General features: G+C 41.9%; 3 protein-coding genes across 4 annotated transcripts in view; all 3 read right to left on the bottom strand.

Moving 5' to 3' along the window:
* Positions 1-1,620: 1,620 nt before the first annotated feature.
* Positions 1,621-13,878, bottom strand: taf6l (TAF6-like RNA polymerase II, p300/CBP-associated factor (PCAF)-associated factor). Of its 2 annotated transcripts, XM_067524394.1 has the most exons (12): positions 13,607-13,877; positions 12,843-13,011; positions 12,591-12,677; positions 12,330-12,480; positions 12,178-12,228; positions 11,804-11,898; positions 11,649-11,723; positions 11,344-11,564; positions 11,118-11,250; positions 10,720-10,848; positions 9,358-9,854; positions 1,621-9,265 (listed from the first exon to the last, which is right to left on the bottom strand). In XM_067524394.1, the coding sequence occupies exons 2-12, from the start codon at positions 12,987-12,989 to the stop codon at positions 8,923-8,925; spliced, it is 1,929 nt and encodes a 642-aa protein (XP_067380495.1). In that variant the 5' UTR covers positions 12,990-13,011; positions 13,607-13,877; the 3' UTR covers positions 1,621-8,922. The 2 variants fall into 2 exon arrangements, with proteins under 2 accessions (XP_067380495.1, XP_067380496.1); XM_067524395.1 differs by having other exon boundaries at positions 12,843-13,878.
* Positions 13,879-14,528: 650 nt separating this feature from the next.
* Positions 14,529-17,487, bottom strand: cth1 (cysteine three histidine 1). The gene is made up of 2 exons (XM_067525519.1): positions 16,519-17,487; positions 14,529-15,685 (listed from the first exon to the last, which is right to left on the bottom strand). Exons 1-2 carry the CDS (start codon positions 16,525-16,527, stop codon positions 14,711-14,713), a joined length of 984 nt encoding a protein of 327 aa, XP_067381620.1. The 5' UTR covers positions 16,528-17,487; the 3' UTR covers positions 14,529-14,710.
* Positions 17,488-17,587: 100 nt separating this feature from the next.
* Positions 17,588-22,911, bottom strand: part of mta2 (metastasis associated 1 family, member 2) — a 28,798-nt gene continuing 23,474 nt past the window's right edge. Inside the window, exons 17-18 of the mRNA XM_067525517.1 lie at positions 22,644-22,786; positions 17,588-20,450 (exon numbers count right to left, since the gene is read on the bottom strand). Coding sequence (XP_067381618.1) covers positions 20,297-20,450; positions 22,644-22,786 — 297 coding nt within the window. The 3' untranslated portion in view covers positions 17,588-20,296. The remainder of the gene's footprint in view (positions 20,451-22,643; positions 22,787-22,911) is intronic.

Here is a 22,911-nt window from a genome sequence, read left to right as displayed (position 1 = left end):
ACTGGTCCTGATCATATTTCAGACAATTCCCACCTGTTTTAGTTTTTGTTCCAAACTTCAACTTCAATAAACAAATTAAGATACAAAACCTCCCGAAAAACTGAGATTGCGGTGAAGTTTTTGTTTGTTAAAAATAAAGGTACATTTTACCTAATGAACAGAAGTGTAACTAAAGTGTAACTAACATAACATTTTGCTTGAATCATTAAACAATTATAAGTATTTGATTTTTTAAATAATTTTTTTTTTAAAAGTCTAAATATATAAAAGGCAAATCTGCACTTATACAGCGCTTTTCTACCTATTGGCACTCAAAGCACTTTACACTGCTTCTTATTCTCCCATTCATACTCACACTCACACACCGATGGAGGAGCTGCTGTGCAGCTGGCCAACACTCACCGGGAGCAACTAAGTTGGGGTTCAGTGTCTTGTTCATGGACACTTTGACGTGTGACTGTAGGAGGTGGGGATTGAACTGTGAGATTGGTGGACAACCGCTCAACCTTCCTGCTCCACAGTCAGATGAAGGTAGATACCTAGTAAGGATTTCTGTCAGTAGACCCTATTTGATTTTATGTCACATGAATGTTGGATGTTGATGCTGTGTGTTTATTGTCAGGAAAAACAAAGTGAGTCCTCTTTTCCTCTGTGGGTCTGTGAGCCTGATGGATAAGTGCTCTCTCAGGTTCCCACCAGTCAGTCTGGCTTTTCTGGCCTCCAAACCCTTTTTAATTTCATTTTGTGTATTTTAGATGATTGGATCATTGGGCCTAGTGCCATAGTTTGTGTATCAGTTGTACACAACTGTGTGTCTTGTAAACTGTAAACAGTATTGAGGCCGTAAGGTGAACTGCCATTTGCTTTACACCGTTTTCTCTTTTATGTCACCTTAGGGAGCTAAGTTGAGTAAATGACTTTTTGATTCTTTGTTTCCACCTTAGGGTTTATTCAGCACTTCCTTTGAGAATGAGATTCTTTTTTTGGTTTTGGTTGTGGCCTTGGTTCCCCCTGAGTTATACTTGATGGCAGTTTAACACACACAACATACCTGTTGATATACTTGTGTAGATGTTCTTGTACAAATATTGATTACAGCAGTAGCTGTAGAGGTCGTAGTATTGTAATAGTATAGTACGGGAAGCTGTTGGCCAAACTATTTACTTCCCCTGAGGAACCTGATCATGTAACCTGGCAAGCTTTGCAGTACTGGGGACAGTACTTAACTGCTGCTTTGACACAATGTTTGACCCGGATGAGGATGCTCACGTGTTTGACGACATGTGACCACTGGTTATCTCATGTCAGAGCCACAGCACGACCCTGAAAACTGCTAATCAAAGGATGAGGACAATCGAGGCTGGACTCATCAACATTACGTCCCCACCATTTCTTTCAGTGAGACTATAAAATGAGCTGTGTACAGATGGGTGATGAGTCAAAGGAGGAACCGGAATAAGTAAATGGTGCCCTGCGTAAGAATAGTGCCCGATCCAACGGGCACGAGGGGTCGCTGAACGGTTTAAGGTGAAAATGATTAAATCATCTGCTCTCAGTGCAGCTAAACACCTTATGTGAGAGTTTGGATCAATGTGTTAGACAGAGGTCTCCACACACACATCACTCTGAAACAAACTTTATTTACACAGCACCCTGTGTACAGACTCATGGCTTTGAAAGTGATGATTGAATGATTGAAAAGGTGATAAAATATAAAAACAGTCAAAGCAATGATAACATAACAATCCAAAAAGACAAGACAAGAATACTTAGAGAATCTATGAGAAACAGATGCTTAATGTAGTTTTTTCTTTAATTTGTCACCTGTCTCTCAACTTTTTCCAACACTGACTGAAGCTGACAGGCCCAACTAATAACTAATAAAAACTATTGTCTGGTATCCACAGGGGAAGAATGGAGAAGCTTCTTTTAGTGCTATCAGATCCATTTTATTAAGCTACTACCAGAACATATCCAAACATACTGTATCTCCACCCTCAGCGTGTACACTCCACTTGTCAAGGAGGTGACCTTATAAGACTGATGATGTCATACATGGGCACTAGTGTGTGTGTGTGGGTGTGCTCTTTGCTCCAGCTGGCAGTGCAGTGCTCAGATTCATGGCAACTCCCTCCCATGGTCCTCTGTGCCTCGCACAAACACAGCCATAGTAGGAGAACACACAACAGGCCACTGTTGTAGCTCCAACCAAAGCAGTAAGATGCTTCCTTAGAGGAACGTTCTCTCCTCACACTGTGAAGTGCTCAACGTCTGTAAGATATAAGCTGCACCTCAGCCCCTTATTTTCTCCACATCGTTTATAAAATACCATCACGGCATGATCAGACGTTTGTCTAAATTTTTTCTTAATTTTTGACAGATGTTATGTCCCTTTAATATGTTTCCTCTCTGTGTTGTGTTATTGCCACTAACTAAAGGGTCAGCAAGTGAATAGAAGAACTGACAGAAATCCGGTTTTTGAAGTGGTTCTTGTGCACATGAATTCAACTCAAAAAGACCTGAGTATTTCATTTTTCTGCAGAAACTTAATTTATGAGGCACATTTGGAACAAATCTGGAGACTTGTACATTCATATAAAGAGCATCAGATTCAAATATGTTTAACTGAGTCAGACTGATGCCCAGCGAATGCAATACTGCAGTACTGCCACTACTGCAGTACTGCCACTTATGTGTTTATGTTAGAACATGCACTTAGTACTTTAACTAGAGTGTTAAATGTTATTTCTACTTGTGTTTATTCAGACATGTACTTGCAGTACTTCTGCCAACTCTGATTCTAACACTAAATTAGAAGGTAGCTTGATAAGTTAGGGTTGTGAGAATATTCCACCCTCTTATCTGTGCCAACCACAAACATCCATCAACTTGAACTTGACATTTATACCTATTATCATGTTACTTAGCAAGGGGGGGGGCTGTACCTCAGTTGGTAAAGGCAGTCGTCCACAGACCACAGGGTCAGTGGTTCGATCAGTGCCAGTGCCGGCTATGTGTCGAAGTGTCTCTGGGAAAGACACTGAACCCCTAACAGCCCATTCCCCTCCCCAGCTGTGCAGTGCCGGTCCAAGCCCGGTAGAAATTGGGGAGGGTTGCGTCAGGAAGGGCATCTGGCCAAATCAACATGCGGATAATGATCCACTGTGGCGACACTGAACTCACAGGATAACTCAAAATGACAAAACAATAAAAATCAAATAATGTTACTTAGCAAAGATTTACTTTTCAAACCTGAGCTGCAGCTGAATGTTAGCAAGTTGTGACACCTTGTGGTCAGTCATTTACCTTCTGCATGTGAGCAACTTTACCTTGAACTGTTTGAGAGGCTTTTTAAGGACAGGAAGAAATATCAACAGCACGCGGCTGAAAAACGAATCAAATCTGTCTGCACTACATTTCATTATGACTATTGTATAATACGTGTATTGTGTATTATGGAGAAGGGACAAAGAGCTTAACCTAATGTTTTACTTTGTAAATTCCGTGTAGCTGTCAGCATAATGACCAGTGCATCTCTCTGATCAAACATCCAAATATTACTACAATAGATTGTGAAGGAAAGTTTCAAAGCAGGAAAAGTGACACCCACTCTAGACCACAACCACAAACCACATTTCCCAAAATGTTGGGACACTGGCTAAAATGTGAAAAACATACTGTAGAGAGAACAAATCATTTCAAACCATATCGTACACTGACAATGTATCAAATGTCGAAACAGAGAAATGTGACTTTGATGTCAGCAACACATCTCAAAAAATTTGGAAAACCATGATTAGCACCTCTTCACACAGGGCCCCTGAGGGGCCTGACGATCACAGCTAGTGCTAGTTTTTGGTCCGGTCCCCTCGGTACTTAGATTCCTTTGAATGTTTCAATGATAATATGAACCACAAGCGATGATCCTTTGCAGTTTGTCATTAGGAAATATTGATTCCAAGGTGCTGAACACACATTTTAACCACAGGCCGATTGTTGTTGTTTTGGTTGGTTTTTGGTGGGAGTTGCATTGTACAACGTTTACAGTTTTCTTAGTTTCAACATTTGATACGTTGTCTTTATGCTATTTACAATCAAAAACAGAGTACAGATTATTGTATTATGTGTATAAGGAGATGGGCGCTTTTAATGAGAACCTATTTGGAAAAGAAATATATTAATCAATAACTATCAATCAAGTAACAGGTACTTAGGAGAATTGTATATAAAATGCATCAAGATCTACATTTAATAGATGATACTGACATAAAACCTTTTGCATTTAAGTATCTGAGTAAAACATTTAGGTAAACAGAGCTAAAACAATCAGGAGGCATAAATGTTTTAGCAGATCAGTATATTTACTGTTTGCATGTTGCCAACATCCCATCTCAATGGCTCCAGGAAGCAATCGCCGGGTTATTAAATCTATCCCAAATAGACAAACATAAGTCAGTTTAAAATCACAAAAAACAGAAGCTTTACTTAGAATCATTGTGTTTTTCCTAAAAGTATTATAGGTGATAGTTTGCAGTACATCTATGGGTACAGTGCCAACAGAAACCGCTAAGAGGTAATGCAGCATATTGTCCTGTAAACAAGTGTAAGCTAAAGCATGTCGGGACACAAATTCACAATATTTGATGGAAATAGAACAATACTGGGCCGAGGAGGTTAGTACTCAGTAGGAACTTAAAGAGTTGTAAGTTGTGAATGTCACGTGGTTTCAGGAGTTCAGGTTCTAGTTGTCTAGAGGTCTGAGGACGGGTTCTTGAGCTCTAATGGAGCACAGGAGATGGTACAGATTGACTGAGAGTACTGCAGCTCCTCCTCGCCGTGCTCATCAGTCAGACTCAGTTCACTGAGATGGACACCGTCCAGCCGTCCACACTGTGGACCAGAGAGGAGCCTCACTACTCCACAGGCTCGGGGACTCTGCAGAAGTGTATGGTACAAGGTAATAATGAGCACCAGGCCCAGCAGCAGGTAAATGGAAGTCGTCTGTCACCATACAGACGGAGGCTAACGGTAAAAAACCCAAATTGTTAAATCAAAAAAGAAGATGTAGAGGAAAAAGTGTTGAACACGGTTACTGAAACTTATTTGATACTTTGTACACAAGCCTTGGCTGCTAATGACAGCTTCAGGTTTCTTCCTGTACGGAGAATTTAGCCACGTGCATTGCTCTAGTTTCATTTGGCCCATTCTTTCACACAAAGACTTTTCAAATCTTAAAGGTTCCGTAGGTCTCTTCTATGAACTCTGGGTTCTTGAGTTCTTTTTAGTACTTTCCGTAGGTTTTCAATTGAATTAAAGTCTAATAATTACTATTTCAACTAGATCAACAGCTTTCAGCTTGTCCCTTCAGGGGTCGCCACAGCGGAACATGTTCCCCACAATGGTTTGGCATGTGTTTTTTAACACCGGATGCCCAAGATACCCTGCCTCAAACCTGCTATTTTTATCCGGGCTTCGGGCCAACACCAAAGTTGCCCTTGCTGACAAGAGAGACGGGAAACAAGAAGGTCTTCAAGAAAACCTGCTCCACAAAACCTTAGGCTGGGATGATGGTTCACTTTTCAGTAGGACCATGATCCAACACATACAAAAAAGCAATTTTATCCATTACACATGAAACCTATAACACAATAAGGTCCGAAAACTGTAGGGGGCGGGCAGTGTAACGGCAGCCATGACAGTTAGTAGGACAAATGGGCCCTGCCAGCAGCCATGAAAGTGAAAATAAAAGAGGTGTCTCGTGTAAATCTTCATACTTCACCAGGAATTTCTAAGTATGGGAGCATTGGTGAATTCTACACATTCTCCCAAACCTGTTTCTACAACTGATTTTTGCATAATATCCACTGATCCAAAGCCCTCAGCAGAACTCACCATGAAATCTGTGGGTGGAGCATAAACATGGTGTAGGTGTGTGTTGTTGTGTGTTTTTTTTTAGTTCATTAACTCAAAATGAACAGTGTGTTAACCTTTTAAAAGAAGTCTGTTTGCTGCTGGATTCACTTTACGTCCAAAAGCAGCTAAATAGATCATTACTGTGTCAAGACTCAATAGGCTTTTTTGAATCATAGCAGGGTAATATAATAAATTGCGTCTTGTGTTGGGTTGTCTTACATGTGGTGAGGAGTTCCAGTGTCTCCCTGGCTTCACCCCAGAGAGTTTCCTCCTTGACCCACGGTGCTCAGGATAACAAAGCAGTAAAAAAAGGCATCCAGGAAGCTCCAGTCGGGCTCTACTGCGCGGACCAGACGGGCAGGGAGGAGGAAGAGGAAGCAGAGAACCAGCACAAAGAGGAGGCTGGCGTGGATGAGAGCAGCTCTGGTGTCAAACCCCAGTGAGCTTGAAGGTGGTGTAACGGTGTGTGGGTGACTATGGGGAGGAGAAGATTGGAGAGGAGGGTGAGGAGAAAGAGGGTGAGGGGGATCCCCAGGGTGCAGAAGAGCTTGGCCTCATGTGATATGGGTGTGTAGGAGTCTCAACCTGAGGAAGAACCATTAAATCCACACCAACACGGAGTAAAACAAATGGAATGTCTCCTACAAAAGTACTGCAAAAAGGATTTAGCTGTACACTAAAGACGTTTGGGCGAAGGTTCGAAAGATGGATATCAGATACAAATTCTGAATTTCACTATTTGCATTCTAATTCAGCACAGAACATAAAAGTCAATGGCTCCCGGCTTGTTCCTTCAGAGGTCGCTACAGTGGATCATGTTCCGCACATTGATTTGGGATGAAGTGCCCTTCCTGCCACAACCCTCCCATTTTACCCGGGCTCGGGATGGGCACCAGGATAGTATTGGGTTTGGTGCAGAAGGCCATAGGTTTGAATCCCACCCCACCAGGGTGCCCCTTTGTAGATAGGCGGGGCCACACCTGCGGCCTTCTGCACCCAACCCAATACTTAACCACTGAGCCACCAGGCCTCCACCTAAACACAGCACAGAACATATTTCCAGCGGAGAGCAACAGAAAGACTGTTCATTAATAAATCGCTCTAAATGACTACTTTTGGTTTTAGCCCTGAGTTTCGTCTGTGAAGACTAAATTTGTTATTAAAAAGGACAAATCCACATGGGACCAGAGAGCCGTCTATGGGGAAACACAGCTGTTTCGAATCTTAGAAAAGAGGGAAAAATCAATCCGAGGCATTTTACAAAACTTGGTTCAGACTTTGTCCACAAAGTGATGGAAAGTGTGGTGGAAGAAAGGATCCGCTCACGCTCCAAATCTGTGAAGCAATGATATAAATCATGATTGTAGCAGGAGAATTAATTCAGGGTTGAACACAAACATCAGCATCCAGTGAGACAATGATTTAAAACACACTGTTAACCCACCAAAGGGCTTTATCAGAGGGGAAAAGTGCAAAGGAATAAATGAGTGAAACGAGTCACAGGTCTGATGGTTACTGCGAACAAAGGATTTTCAACGAATAATTACATTTTATTGAATGTACTTTATTCCAGGACTTTTGCTCACTTAAAAGCTTGAGTCCTCTGATCCAAAAGGTGCCATGTTTCATGTTGTTTAACATATTGAGGTTTTAAATCCCATCAAATACCATCTTTTCTTTCACATCTATCTTTTGACCTCAAACCAAAACGTCTCCTTTGAACAGCAAAAACAAATGTTTGCCGTTTCAGTCCTTTCGGAGTAGAATGTATCTGGTCCCTCTGCATCACAGAGGTCTGTTTATCACACTGGTAAAAACACAACAGTGATCACTAGAGCACACAAGAGCTGTTAAAGTTGTCCACCCTCATGTCCACTGAAGGCTCATTGAGAAGTGATTTTAATATCTCCTGTGAATAGGGAGAATTTATTACCTCGTGGGGACTTTCCCTTGACCTTAACCATAACTTAACTAATCCTAAACCAGGCCATCACTTTAAAATCCAGTTCTAAACACGCATACCCTCATAAGTGAGTGTATAAATGAGTTTTGGGTCCTACATGTAACTAACACACACACACAAAGTCCAAAGTACTCACAATTATTTTGCCTAGTCAGGCCTGTTTTAATGCGGACGTTCAAAAAAAAGATTTATTTTATAAAGCAACTATGTGTTTTGGAGCTAGAACTAGATGTTAGTGTCCTCAGTTCAGTGCAAAACTAAAGTCTAGTGTTGCATCATTCTTTTCTGTCCAGTCTTGTGTGGGGGATCCTGTTTAGGCATCGCCAGAAAATACCACATCAAAGCCCTGTGTGTAAAGCCAGCATTGGTCTTTTTGATCCGTGTGCTCCTCTGGGTCAGATTACAGAAGGGTCCAATACTTTTGTCCCCACTAATTCTAATGCATAGAAATAACACTGCTGATGTCAGCCAATGATCATTCTCACATGAAAGACAGGGTCCACAATTTTTCAGGTGTGTCCTACAACACCTCTCATACCCATTCTAACAATGCAAGTAAAGTCCATCTCAGTGTTCTTATGGGCACTCGACTGTTTCATCTACCAAATAATTTATTGACTAGTCATTTGTGCCATAACTTTACATTTTAATTTGCACGTTTCATTTATTTACATCTTTTTCTAAATGATACCTAAAGATTGTAAATATCACTTTTGTGCCCCAATGAGGGATGACAAAGCTGAGTGTTCTGCACTTGGCACGTTTCTGTTAAAAGATACACATCCTGTGAAAACTGGTGCAGTCTAAGTTCCTCTTTCTGCCAATTCATGTCAGTGTCTGTGGTTCAGTGGCACTCGGGGAGTGGAGATGTATACTGCTTTTTACCACAGTATCTGCTCGGATTCTACCAGTTGGGGCATGAAACAGAACTTCGCTGTCTCACTGAATGACTGAAATGTCCAATGATGTTTTGTTTGCAGAAAGACAGAATCCTGTGTCTGAGGAGTAAACATCACTTTGTACTAACAGACGTGTCTTTTTTTTTTTTACAGAGGAAGATGGAGGGAGTAATGGGAACATGTCCATCGGCGTACGGGTTTGCCCACTCGGCCGATAACGGGTAGTTTGTGGGCGTAGGCACGAGGTGGGATGGCAGGCAGAGGTGGAGTGGGGGCAAAGGTGGTCTGGAAGGGACGGCGGCCCTGGCAACGGCGTCCCATTTGACGCCCGCCAATGAGAAATGAGAAGACCGGAAGTCCCGTCTGAGGAGAGGTAAAACGAGCTTTGGGGAAAACGTCACGAGAAAGACCTGCTGAACGCTGACCTGAACGTGAGGATGAGGATCTGGAGCGCTGCATTGAGGAGGAGGAAGAAGAGCGAGCCAGGGACCTGGATGAAAGAAGAAAGTCAACAACTTCAATTGCAGCAAACATCAATTTAATTTTCTAAACTGTCTAAAATGTCCCATGTCTTTGCTTTACCTCCCTGATCCAGTCACGGCCAGGCTGGGTGGAGGCGGATCAGTGCGAGGACTGCCGTCCTGCCTGGGACTGATGTTTAGGTTGGCGGTCAGCTGTGGCATCTTACGGGCGGTTTCAGAGTTGGAGGCAGGGCCTGGGGGCTCCTTCCTGGCACCACTAAGGTGGGCAGGGGTGCAGGGAGGGTAGCTGCCAAACCCTGGTCCTGTACTGAACCTGACAGCTAGGCTGTCTCCAAAGAAAGAGTAGAGCTCACAGTACATGGCAGGCAGAGGGACTGGGGTCCACTCCTCCCAGGGACAGCCCGCCCCACCCACCTGAAGATGGCTGGCGATTCCCAGTGCAGCCTCTGACAAAGGTTCTGGAGGTGGGCTAAGCCCAGGGGAGCTCACCCTGTAACCCATAGCACCCATCACAGATCCTGGCTGAGCGCTGGAGCCTCCCTCTGCTGGCTGAGACAGAGCCAGAGCCTTCATCTTCAGAAGACGCTCCACTGCCACCTGCAGGACAGAAAACACATCTGCTTCACACCATGTGTCTATAGGCCTAGTCGAAATTAAATATCAAATGTCCGTATTTACAATTATACAATCAAGGTGTTTATTTTAAATCAATCACTTCTGATTATTGGGTATTTGATCAATGGATCAATCAAGAAGGACAGATTGTTACATCCATAATTTTTACTGAAAACAAACATCTGATCTCATGATTGTGTTTATTACATGCGTTCCAATTCATAATTTTTTTCAAAACAAGATTCAATGAGGCTGAAATGACGTCCAAATAAATGTGGTTGCAACACTAAGAAACAGAATGCAAACAAAACAAGCAAAAAAAAAAAGGTTATTATGAGAAATCTGCTTTCTCAGATAATGTGGGAAGATGCACTTAAGAAACCTGGTTAGTGGAAATCTGTTTATATGTGCAGTCCACAAGTATAATGATTTCTCCTCCACGAGAAATGATTTTTATCGTTTTTTTCTCCTTGACAAAAAAGGCTGCTTCTTCCATTTACTTTATTTTTTCCCCTACTCAGCTGGTTGTTCTCTGCAGGCTGTTACACATGTGTGAAGTTGGAGAAATCAGATTAGAAATCTGGTTATCTTTTCAACTAATCTACCTAAGGAAACCAGGTTTCCAGTTTTTAAAATTGAAATACTCGTCTTTTGTAAGCATTGTTATCACTGTTTTTATCTTTTATTGTCTTTGTTTCTTACACTTTTCATCATCTGTAAACTACGCTGATATGTTTTAGTTTGCATGAAAGTTAGAAAGCTATATAAAAAAAATTCTGATTCACTGATCGAAGTCTCTTGAGCTCTGCTGGAAGAATGGAACCCCCCCCCAAAAAAAAACACTCACCAAGATGGCTCCATAGACCTTGTGTCCATCTGCTTTGACCTGGGCATTGGACACAGAGTAGTCATCCAGAACAGCCTGCAGGTTAGCCCAGTAGGCAGGTAGGTGTGGAAAGAGTACTCTTTCTACAGCCTAGCAACAAAAACACACATGTCATATTAGTGAGGAACAATTAAGAGCAGAGCAGAACAAAAATACAAGCTTAATAGTATCACTCAACAGGCACATTAAGAAAATTAAATCTGAATGTATCGGAGACAAAGATCTACACATTTGTAATATTTGTGAAAAGAATTCTGCCTGAATATACCCAGTCAGTTGTAGATTAAAGATGGACCCTGATTTCACTTTACCAGTGTAAGTACTTACATGCAGACAACAACACTGGGGGCAGAACATACCTTCCATCCCAGAGCATGAAGCCCCACTACAGCTCCATAGTGGGAACAGAGAGGTCTCACTGGGTCAGACAGAACCTTCTGGAGGGACAGCAGGATCTGATGGTAAAGACCACTCACCAGATCACCATGAGTCCTGGAGAGGAAACACAATCATATTTTTTTTCCAGACATTCACAAGTGAACTGACATAACTGAAATACTATGCAAAGATTAGTGTTGAACTCACCAGAAGATGTGGCTTAGGAGCAGGGCAGCGTAATCTCTGAGAGTCCAGTGGTCATTAAGTGGATTGATGGAGGCGGCCAGCGGCTCCAGGATGCAATACATGACACTGGAGACCAGGCTGCGCACGTACGAGCCCAAATACAGATAGGGGTTCTGGACCAAGCTCTTAACCATGTGAAGGAGCCTGTTAAGCTGCTCCAGGTCATGGCTTACTGACTTCACCTGGACAGAAATACTCATGCTATCAACAAACAGGCAAATGGAGAAGTCCCATCACACAGTATCATCATGGGCTGTCAAACTTACCCCACTGATGACATAAACAAAATATGGCAGGAGTGCAGCAATCTTGGAGTTGGACTGAAGGTCCATTAGAGCCACCTGACAAAGACAGAGGAATGATTAGAGCTAACACTCTGTCCAGCCACACAGCGCATCCGATTGCCTTTGCCTGCAGGTACCTTCATGAGGTGGGGGTCCTCTCCCAAGATGGCCCGTGTGATCTGTTGGTAGTACTTCAGGAGGTCCTCAGACAGGGACTGCACTGCAGTGGGAACTGTGACAATTTAACAGTCAGGTCAAACAGCTGCTGCACAAACAATGATATTCACACTCAATGGCACAGGTTGACTTTAGAACCTTTACAATAAAAGGACAAATTGAACATTTTTGTAGTGATTTTTTTTTTTTATTAGAGCGACCATGCAAACTGCTGTACTATGAATGAACACTGCCTGTGTAGACATTACTGAAGGATGGAAGCTGCTGATACTCTTACCTCACACCAACTGTTCAGACAGGTCGTCTGACATTCTGTAATGTGACTGAGTCTTACCTGTCCCTTGAGGCTCCAAGTTTCCTTTTCCATCCAGGTAAGACACATTCACTGATATAAAAAAAATTGGAGCGAGAAAAAAGCTTGTATGATGGAACAAAGACTTCCAATAGGATTTTCATAGACAGTAATGTCAGCACCGTGCGTCGTACCTCGCACCATGGTCTCAGCACAGCCTTTGGGAATGTTAGTAGCCAGAGCCAACTCAACCAGGTTAATATCTCGATCCTCAATGAAGAAAAGCTCTCCTTCTTTTACTGAACGGAAAGGAAGCGCATCCTGGGCCCCGTAGCCACAAATGGCCTGAAGAAAACACACAAAGAGACTTAAAGGCAACAACTACTGCACCATGACCATGTGATATCAGACTGAGCTTACAAGCACCACACTAGCATTGACATGCACACACTCACCTCCACATTGCTCCATCGCAGAGCTCTGTTGAAGTCCTCCACTGTCAGCTTCCTCCTCTTGGCGTGTCTCATGAACTGGGAGCTGTTCTGTTTGATGCCCAAGCAAGACAAATTCACAACATTACCAACAGTCTAATGTGCATTCTTTAGTTGTAGTAACCTTGCACACCCTCACACAGACTTAACATACATTTAGGAATAATAAATACTAAAATTCCGGTACCATCCATGTACTACGTCAGCAGCACTGACCTGTGCTGCTTCCCTGAGCCGATAACACACATCTTCAGCCAGCAGAGCGGCCACATCGTCGCCCAGCTCCACCCCTGCACTCTCGGCCATGAGTTTGACAGACTCCCGGGAAACCTCGGCGAAGCGGCGCTCCTCCCGGTCCGCCATCCCCACGGCTCCCACTCAGAAGCTGGCACAGGAAACACAGTACGGAAACACTCTCTACGAAGCCGTGTACGTCTTATTAGACTAGAGAACCGCGTCAAGATCTCCGGGGGCTCCCTGACTCCCTTTGACTTCATTAAAACCGAGTCATACCTGGTGGATAACGTCAAACTATGTCCTACATTTCTCTAAAAACATATCCGATTGGTTACATATTTTAACGTCACGTCTATAAATTTAGCGACAATTAAACAATCAAATTTTTAACAACGTGTAAGAGTCTGACTTCTTTAATAAGGGCTCGCTCGAGAAAATGAAATAAAGACTCCGTCTAAAGCCTGGAATGTACTATTTGAAGGTGCATTGAGTGAATCCTTAATATGGCGAGACAAACACTAAAATTGCTGGGTGTCTAAATGTATTGTGCTTCATTTAGAAAAGAGTAAATAGCGCGTATTTGCTGTAATGCGAGTTTAACACAAATACTAACGTTAGTTCTGAGCCAGTGCGTTAGGTCGCAGCTAATGCTAGCTACGATCAAGCTATCACAGTAACTTAGCTAGCCGCTTTAGACCTGTAATGAAATAGAAATTGGTTTAGTATTTAAAATATGACTTTACCTGTTTATGCGAAGGAGCTGAAAGTTGAATATCATTCAAGCCAGGTACAAAGTTTACATCAGCTAATGTCTACACACGGTGTTCTATTAGTGTCAAGGCACCGAGCGCGAGTGGGAGACATCCGGCAAAACCTTCAAAATAAGGCAACGCTGAAGAGCCCATTCACTTTTTTTGTAATATTATGCACTTTAAAGAAAAAAAAAACATTGGGAAACGAAAAGATCGAACCAAATTATAGTTCCTTTCGCAAATCAAATTCGCTCGACTAAACCTGCACAACATCCGATTTAACTCTGCCCAACTTGATATGGCAACATTTTCCGCATATTAGTGACGCGCCAGAAGCTTAAGCCACTGATTGGTCGATAGTTTAGCATTGGAAGTTGCGGATGAGTAAAGACGTCGGTTGTTGGTTGATTAGACGTTCTTCTGAAAAGGTTCTCCTATGAAGATGTTGTATCTAGTTTTAATTATCCAGCAAAGAAAAAAATATATAAATTAAACCTGCCCACTTTCTCCAAGCATCAGTGAAATCCAACTGATGTTGGGAGATTTTCAAGCATCCAAGTACATGCAATGTGTCTAATGGCCTCCACCCCATGGTTCTGCAAGCTAGTCTAGTTCCTTTAAATTAGACTCAGTTTCTTTAAGCTCAGTCAGTATATTGTTACATTACAAGTGTGCTTGCTTTTAATGTAAAGGAACTGAAGGTGCAGCACAAAGCGCCTCAGGGTTTCCACTCGTTGGTCCGTGGCTGTTGTTGGGTGCTTGTTCAGTCTTGTAAATCATGTTGCTACTGTGTAACATTATAGGCGATTTATATAAAACCACAACAAGAGCTTAGAGATTAAAATGAGTTTATTCATGTTTGCTGAGGTCAACCATTTCATTACTCAGTTCATTCATGATGTATATACACAATAGTTAAAAAGTGTTCAAAACCACTGACCTCTTGTCCAAACATATTTCAGACAAACAGTTAAAAAAAAAAAATATATAAATATAAAATGCCCAAAGAAAGTATTTAAAAAAAAAAACAAAACACTTAAGACAGATTTAAGTGGAGTTTAGTGCTGCTGGTTCTAATTATGAAGTCTCATCCAGTTAGACGCCCCTGTTGTCCCAGATCTCCTGGGCCTTGCTGCTCTCCAGCTGCTGCAGGTGGAGGGCCAGTGGCAGCAGCAGGTCACTCAGATGCTGACTGGAGAAGGTGAAGGCATTGTGGGCCATAGGCTCTGCGGTTGGCGTGGCGACGGGAGAGGTTAGTGGAGGAGACGAGGATGTTGAAGAGTTGGGAGAAGTGGAAGTAAAGGGGGAGTTGGGAGAGGTGGGGGACGGTAAACCTGAACTGCCCAGGGATGGCTGAGGGTAAAGGGACCATCCTTGGCTCTGGTCCGAAGTTTTGATCTTGCTGGGGAGGCCGTGCTGAAAGCGGCAACGTGTCCCGTACAGGCAGAAACCGAAGGAACTGAAGGTGCGGCACAAAGCACCTCGGGGTTTCCACTCCTTGGTCTGTGGCTGTAGTTGGCGGCTGGGAGCAGATAGCGTCTTTTCGCCAACATCAGAAGACTCCTCGGGGCTGCTGGCATTCCCACCTTCAACATGGAGGAAGTTACAGCGAGTGCCAAAGGGACAAATGCCATAGGAGCGGAAGGTGCGACAGGGGATGTTTCTGCGGCGCCGCTGCGCAGGCCGCTGCTCGGTGGGACTGTGCACGAACAGGCAGCGGCTGCCGTAGTAGCAGTAGCCCGTAGTGTGGTAACTGCGGCACAGCTCCGTTTTGTACTTAGGGTGGCGGAAGGGAACGTGGAGCTCATGGAGACCGTGGGCGAACTGGCAGCGTTCAGCGTACTTGCAGAAACCAGCAGCAGAGTAGCTGGTACAGAGCTCGGTTTTGTAGCGGGTGGAACAGACCCAAGGGATGGGGGGTGGCGAGGAGGACTCAACCAGGGGGAGCAGGGCCTTGGCCAATGAGAGTCCACCTGCACTGTTCTCTTCATCTGACTCTTCACTTAACAGCAAATTGTCCACGAGCTCCTCATCTTGGTAGGAAGGCAGGAACAAGTTATCGCTACTGGTCTACGGGAGATTAAAATAAAAATAAAAAAACAAGTCTAGGTGAGAAGAGTTTGATAAGAGTCCTGCCTTGTCTTACTGTTCCCCTAGAATGCATGGATACATACATCTAATATAACAGCACCACCCACCTTCTGATCAGAGTCATCCAATTCTAAGAAAGGGCCGTCAAGAAAGTGCAGTTCCTACGTTTTGTCAGCAATGTCACAAGGAAATATACACATTTGTGTAACAGTGATTCAAGTTCATTACTATAGGAAGTAGGGTCTGTCTAGGGATTAGTTACTGAGAGCTCTAGTAAAGCTCAAGCCACATCTGAGCACATAGTCTTGAAAAATTAAGCCATCCAATCTCCTGTGGTTCAAAGTCTGTAATCTGAGAAACTATACCTACATTAAAATGTACTATTAGAGTTAAAGCCTCCCTGATTTTAATACAAGATACACCTACTTTACTGTTGCTACAAATCCAGACAAACCTTAACTCAGCATGAGTTCTCTTATATCCCATTTAGAAGATGTGCTGTTGCCAATTCACCCTTCAACAAGGTGCTCAAGTAGTGAGAGGAGAGTCCAGAGGTAAAGTAACTCAGCAACAGTAAGACTTGGAGTCTGCATCCAAGCTAGTTTTTTAGGCTACATTTAAACATGACGTAACAGTCGGTTGAAAAGCTGGAAACATTCTTTATACCCTCTATAAAAGGGGCAAAGCTGAAGTTTTCACAATGAACAGTGAGTCATCAGTGTGAGTGAGGTGACACATAGAACTTCGCTTCAGAATTTTCATTCAAAAATAGGGTTATTTTGATAATTGGCATGAAGAATTTGAGTGTTTACCTCAAGCATGGCTACCAACCGGGGAGGAGAAGATTGTGAAGCCAAGAAAGCCGGGTCCCGAACTGTTGAGTAAGAAGATGGCTGTGTGAGGACTGGGACGGACCTGAACTCGGAGCTTTGTGATGGAACCGCACACAGCCACGCAAACAAAGCGACACAGCGTTGGTCTTTTAAACCGCCGCTCAGGTCCCGCCTTCCACTTTAAATGAGCATCAGGTGTGCGCGAGCTCGACGCCTTCAGCGACCTATCACGTCCACGTGCGTTCAACGCGCCAATCCAATTACCGTCTGCGCTTGCGTCAGCGTCATCATCGCGCAGTAATGTTTATGTCGATGTATAAAGCGGAAGCCGCTCAGAGACTGTTGTAGGTTCCTCATTAAATACTTCTACTTCTCTTGTGTCCATTAGACTGCTGTGTGCTATCGGCCACTGGGAGGCGCTGTTTATAAGCTTCAATCAACATCCTCAGTCGGCGAGAACACACTTAAAGGTGGGTGTTTTTCTCCGTCACAGATTTATGGAAATTAACGCCACAGTCGGAAGAAGAGTGAAAACAAACCCTGTAATTAAAAGCCGTCTGGCAGGAACACAGCTAAGTACAAATAGGCAAATACTTCCTGTTTTCCAATTTTCAATAGTTAAAAGATAGCACCCGTAGCAGTAGTTACAACCAAGTCTTTCATGATTTTCTTTTCTTTTTTTTTTTTTTTACATTAAAACTAACCCGCCTAAAAAGCCAGCGCACACTTTTCCATTAAAGTCTTACTCCACTGTTTACTCAGTGACTAAGCCTGTTGGAACCAAATGACACATTTCCTTAAAGAATAAATGCCGTCTTTTCACATGATTCAGAAATCTTGAAACATTAGTGGAAAACAGATAGGATAGGTCATGCAGGGTTTAATAATCTTATTTAATTTAATTAACCTTATTTAATAATAAGGGTCATCCAATGAAAAAGCTGGGATAGGCACCAGCAATCCGTGACCCTCAACAGGAGAAGTGCTTAAGAGTCCGGATCGATGATAATTAAAATGTAAGGGAAAAAAAAATGAAAGGGCCCATGACTGACCACAAAGAAAAAAATCTTTATTTCTTTTCTTATCAAGATACATTAAAGGATACAGAGATGTTGGAATAAAAAACACTTGAGAAACAAATTTCAATTGTAGCATGTCTTTTTCTCCATCATACAAATATCAGCAACCTGTCCCTTTTGAATGTTGCCCCTGGTTCAAATGACCAACCCACCCACCTCATGAAGGAGAGCAATGTTTCACATGTACAGTAGCCTATTTGAGCCACCTCCACAATAATGGAGCAAAATTACACTTTGGATATAAAAATTCTTTCCAATGTTACAATGTTTCACTTTTCTTTACACAGATTAGTATTTGCTACAAACTCAACACTTCAATTTCTTTTTTTTTGTCGGAGAAATATTACAAAGCCCACATTGGGACTAAACTTGCTTATAAAACCAGTGTAACCCCTTCCTGCTGTGGGGATACAGAGGAATTATAATTACCCAATTAACATCTTTAAGTACTCACCGTTTCATAATGAGGGAAACAAGGGGGGACCAAAATAAAACAAATGTAAGCACAAGTTGGAACAGCTGACAATTCCTTTCATATAATCACCATATCCAGTCACAACCAAAACCATCATTTCTGTTATGTGTTGGTAGACATTTACAGATTGAGGCCATCTAAAAATGACTATGTCTATTTTAGAACTTGGCCGAATTGTTTTCCTTACATATGACATATTCCTGCTTTATCAACAGACAGTAAAATAATTGCATTCGTTTCATTCAAATGAATCAAACAGTACGCCATTAGAAACGCTGTGGCTTTAGCCTAATATAACCTTAGAATCAAAAATGTACACTCACAATGGACATCAAACTATTTGTTTTGCACATTATGGCTTAATTTTTGAATTCTGTGAACTCAAAGACAGTACCTCACAGCTATAGGTGTTCTCCCGTCGTGGTAAGTCACAGTACGTTGTGCAAATCAGTGGTAACCACAATTGGAAATTGCCTCAAACACTTTGTATAGTCCCACCTACACTTCTAAGCTTAGGGAGCAATGAGCCTCTAGTGGGTGAGCCCCAAGAGAAGACAAGCCAGGGCCCCCCCCCCTCTTTAAACGGACAGAATTGTCTAAATCAGGTGACAGGAGAAGAAAGAAGAAAACGCACTTCGACTGTAACAGCAACCCTTCATTCAGTCTAAAAAGTACTACAGTGCTGCCCAGCAGAGTAGAAATGTATGAAGGGTCAACGATATCAAAATTATCAAGTGAGCACAATTATAAGCAGTAAAGTCAGGATTCAGTACAAACTACTGGGAAACAAAAAAAAAAACAAACTGGTGCACATTTTTCACCAGTTTGAGTAGAGTAGATTCTGAATGCAAAAGAATAGTTCAGAAAATGATTAGCAAATAAAACGTCTGGATTCACTACTATGCTGTGTGAGCTCTATTTTTGCACCTGCATTCTGAATGCAAGACCACAACTGGGCAATTTGTCTTAATATGCTATGCAGGGCTGTAGTTAAGCTGATAAAATATATTTACAATGATTATGACATCACCTTGAAAGTCTCAAAAGTTTGGGAGTTCTGATTAAACAAAACCAGACATCTTAAGATTTTAGCTTGAGCTTTGGAGAACCATGATGGACAAGAATTGGCAGATTTATTAATAATTACAATAATTGTTCGATACAGCCATGAAAAGGCTAATAATTATTTCAAAACAATGGCACTTTTGATTTTATGAGCAAGAAGCTTTTCATGATAATACAATCAAATAATCAAATTTAAAACACCGAATACACTCGGTTTCCACCCTTGTGGTGCACGCACAGATCTGTCTGCACTCAAACCCTGACTTTCAGACTGCTCCAGTTGTTTTGTGCTCAACTAATATGTTTGACAAAGAGACTCTGATAAGCCAGTATGTTTTCAGGTGCAGATAGGATGAAGGACTTGCCTTGAACATATTATAAAGGGCTTGTTTTTGGCTCATGATGGATGATGGTAAAAGTTAGTAAGTTTCAGAATCATTTAGAAAAATAAAATAGCAGTAAATGGGTCAAACCCTGTTGACACTGACCAAGGGCAACTCTGTCAATGTGTTTGCTCAGGCCTCTAAATATATGCATTACCTGCCCATCAGATTTACCCTGCTGGAATGGACTAAGATTGCATGAGTGACATCTTCAAGTCAAGTCAAATCAAACCTTTAGCCTGCTACAAGTGTCCCACACAGTCTCCTGTTTCTACCTCCCCACCCCATATTCTCCTCACGTGCTGTGGGGTCACTCTTTAAATGATGCATATATTTACACAATGACAGTGACAAGAGGGAAAAAACAAAGTGTGCTTCATCACCGTTTTTTGAGAATGAAAAATATGTTGATTTAAATTACACATTTAAAAATTAAAAAAAGGGAAAAAAAAATTAGGGTTTGGAAAAAAATACTACAAAGCCCAAGGTGTTGTGTGTCCGTGTGTTGATTTAGGTGTGTACTTGTTTTATATGGTCAATGTGTACGGTCATCTAAACGCTTGTGTGCGTGTGTGTGTTGGACTTAATTTTGGGAAGTAACAGCAGACTAAAGAAAAATGACATTTAAAAGTGGGAAAATAAAAGACAATAGCACAGCACGCCATACCTATTAGGATGGCATGCTGCAAGTACAAATCCTCCCTCAACTCCCTCCCAACCCCCATGTCCAGTTAAAACAGCTCCTGTCCTTCCCGTCAGTCCTCCAGGACGATGGGTTCACTGGTGCTAGAGGGGAGCAGGGGCATGGCCAGGGAACGGGGGGGTGGCGGTAGCTTGATCCGGACCAGGAGATGAGGTTTTCTTGCTGCCCGACGCATTTCAGACTGGGTCAGATGTTTCCTTAGAGCCCTGATTGAAAGAGACCACAATGAACAAACAAACAAACAAACAGAAACTATACAAAACAACAAGTTAAATTATCAACGGTAAGACTAGGCAGTGTTTTAGTCATCAGACTTTCTACTCATTAACTGCAGCTGGCTGCTTGAAATAACTGCTAGTAAGTGGACCTTGAATTAAAATGTATATGAATAAAATATTTTAACAATCAAGACCAAGGAAAAATTTTAAATACATACCTGCAAGCAATGAAAAATATAATAATAATAATAATAATACAATAATACATTAAAAAAACTAGGCTGCTGCTTTTCTTGGGCAGAGAATAGCACAGACGTGTTAGCCTTGCTAACACATTACATCACGGCATGGACAAAGCACAGAATGCAGCTTAGTCTTTGAGATAAGCCTAATGGTTTGTGTCCCCTGGTGGTCTATGTGGGAATTCCAGAAGGTCCCTAACCATACTCTCAATAATTGTGGGAATAATTTTTGTTCTTTGTTTTTAAACACATCTCTGTGTTTTAATTATTTAGCAAATAATAATATTTAATGCACCTATAATGCTAATAAGCCCCTTGGAGTTTTGCTGCAGTGCCCTGGATGCTTCCAGTTTATTAATTTTAAGCAGTTTAGCTTTCTAAGCAGAAAAGGGCCTAAACACATTGGTGTTTTCTTTTTAATCATCCAATCAGATTATATATTGTGGGCATTTTTCTACAAAAAGCATTTTCAAGGTCAATTTTCAAGCTTTTCTAGCCCTTTACAGCTGTGGTAAATTAGATATTTGCATAAATAGAGAAATACTGAAAACGATTATCACTTTTAAATGTATTTAAAAAAAGATGGCATTATACTATAAACAACCAAAATTAATTTCAAAATAAATTGAAAAAATTAAGATCCACACTCACTTGACAAATAAGTTCCAATAAATTTAAAAAGTAAGAACATGTGTCTTTGTATTGTGCAAATCAAAGCAAAACTGGATTTGACAGACAAAACAGCATTAACAACACAAACTACTGCCAAGCAAAGCAAAACGTTGCAATATACACCTATCAGGCATTATTAACATTATGACCACCTGTGCAATTTAATGCTGCATCTCTGACATGAATTCTACAGTCTTTCTACAGTCTGGCTGCAGTACATTAAGATATGGTTCTAATGTTTTGGTCATGCTATTTAAAATGCATGAGAAATCAAATTAAGGGTTGAGAAATAACTCCTGATTGCAAACCATGTGAAAACCTTTTGTCTCAGTTAGCCACAAGTTGGCTGGTTATGCAGTGTGATGTTTGCTGAACTTTACAGTAGCAGAAAGTTACTAACGTTACCTTAACTGTTAAGTAACGTTGGGTACATCCACTGCATATTCCATAAATGAGCGTTTCATAATTGTCATGTAATACTAGCATTACCATACAAACACACACAGCACCTCTCAATCACTTCGCCTGTGAATTCACCAGCTAGCGGTTAGCATAAACGCTAACATGTACGTGTTACGTTGATCTAAGGTTACTGGAAATTTCTACACTAGCTTTAATGTGCAAACTGGTGAAAGTGCAGACTCTCAGATGGTGAAAGGCTGTAGGCCTATTATGCAGAAGGTTATGCAGGGATTTGCTCCTCTTTTTATCCATGCTTTGTATTTTTCGTTTTTGAACCATCTCTCATTAAAACGACAACCTCCCATCACGTTGGCGCAGTCGTGTGCGACTCAGTGCCTTGGGGGGTGGGGCAGGGTAACACAGGAAAATAAACTGGCCGAGCAGAGGTGCAAGGAGACCTAGGTGTAACATTTATAATTTCACACTAGTTTATTTCTCCACCTACCAAGTCACACTGCTATTTAATGTGAAAGACATACAGTTGATGTTTCAAGCATTTTCAAGCACTTCATCCAAAATTCAAGCACATTGCAGACCTTGAAAACACCGTATTAAAGTTTATCAAATTTTAGTGCCGTACTGTTTTTCTTGTGTCAGTTGCAATTCTAAACTCTCCGTGAGAAGAATATGTCATGAGACAGGGCCTACAATCTGACATAATATTAATAAAAACAAAAAGTAAATAAAATAAACAAATAAAATTGTCCGAAGCTCTGAGACAGGCTGTGTTGTAGCTGTTAGTCGAGTTCTGTTGCTTCATTTTCAAGATTTCAAGGTTTAAATGATGGGACTAAGTGAAATGTACCTGGTGTCCTTTGTAGCCACAAACACCACAGGGTTGGGTGCCTCTACCTGGCTGACCTTCTGCCGCTTGATGACCGACTGAGAGGTGGTCCTCATGCCTGAAGTGTATGGCCTCCCATTGGCTGGATAGGGAACTCCTGCAGCCTGTTAACAATAAGTTATATGAGCACATGATCAATGTTACTTTATGGGGGAAAAAGTTCTGATGCCCATATCCTGCAGTCACCAGAGCCTTTGTAACATCAGAGAGAGTGTGTGACAGCACAGTC

Source organism: Channa argus, chromosome 12, assembly GCF_033026475.1.
Source record: "Channa argus isolate prfri chromosome 12, Channa argus male v1.0, whole genome shotgun sequence".
Classification (NCBI taxonomy): domain Eukaryota; kingdom Metazoa; phylum Chordata; class Actinopteri; order Anabantiformes; family Channidae; genus Channa; species Channa argus.
This window is presented reverse-complemented; position numbering and strand designations above follow the sequence as displayed.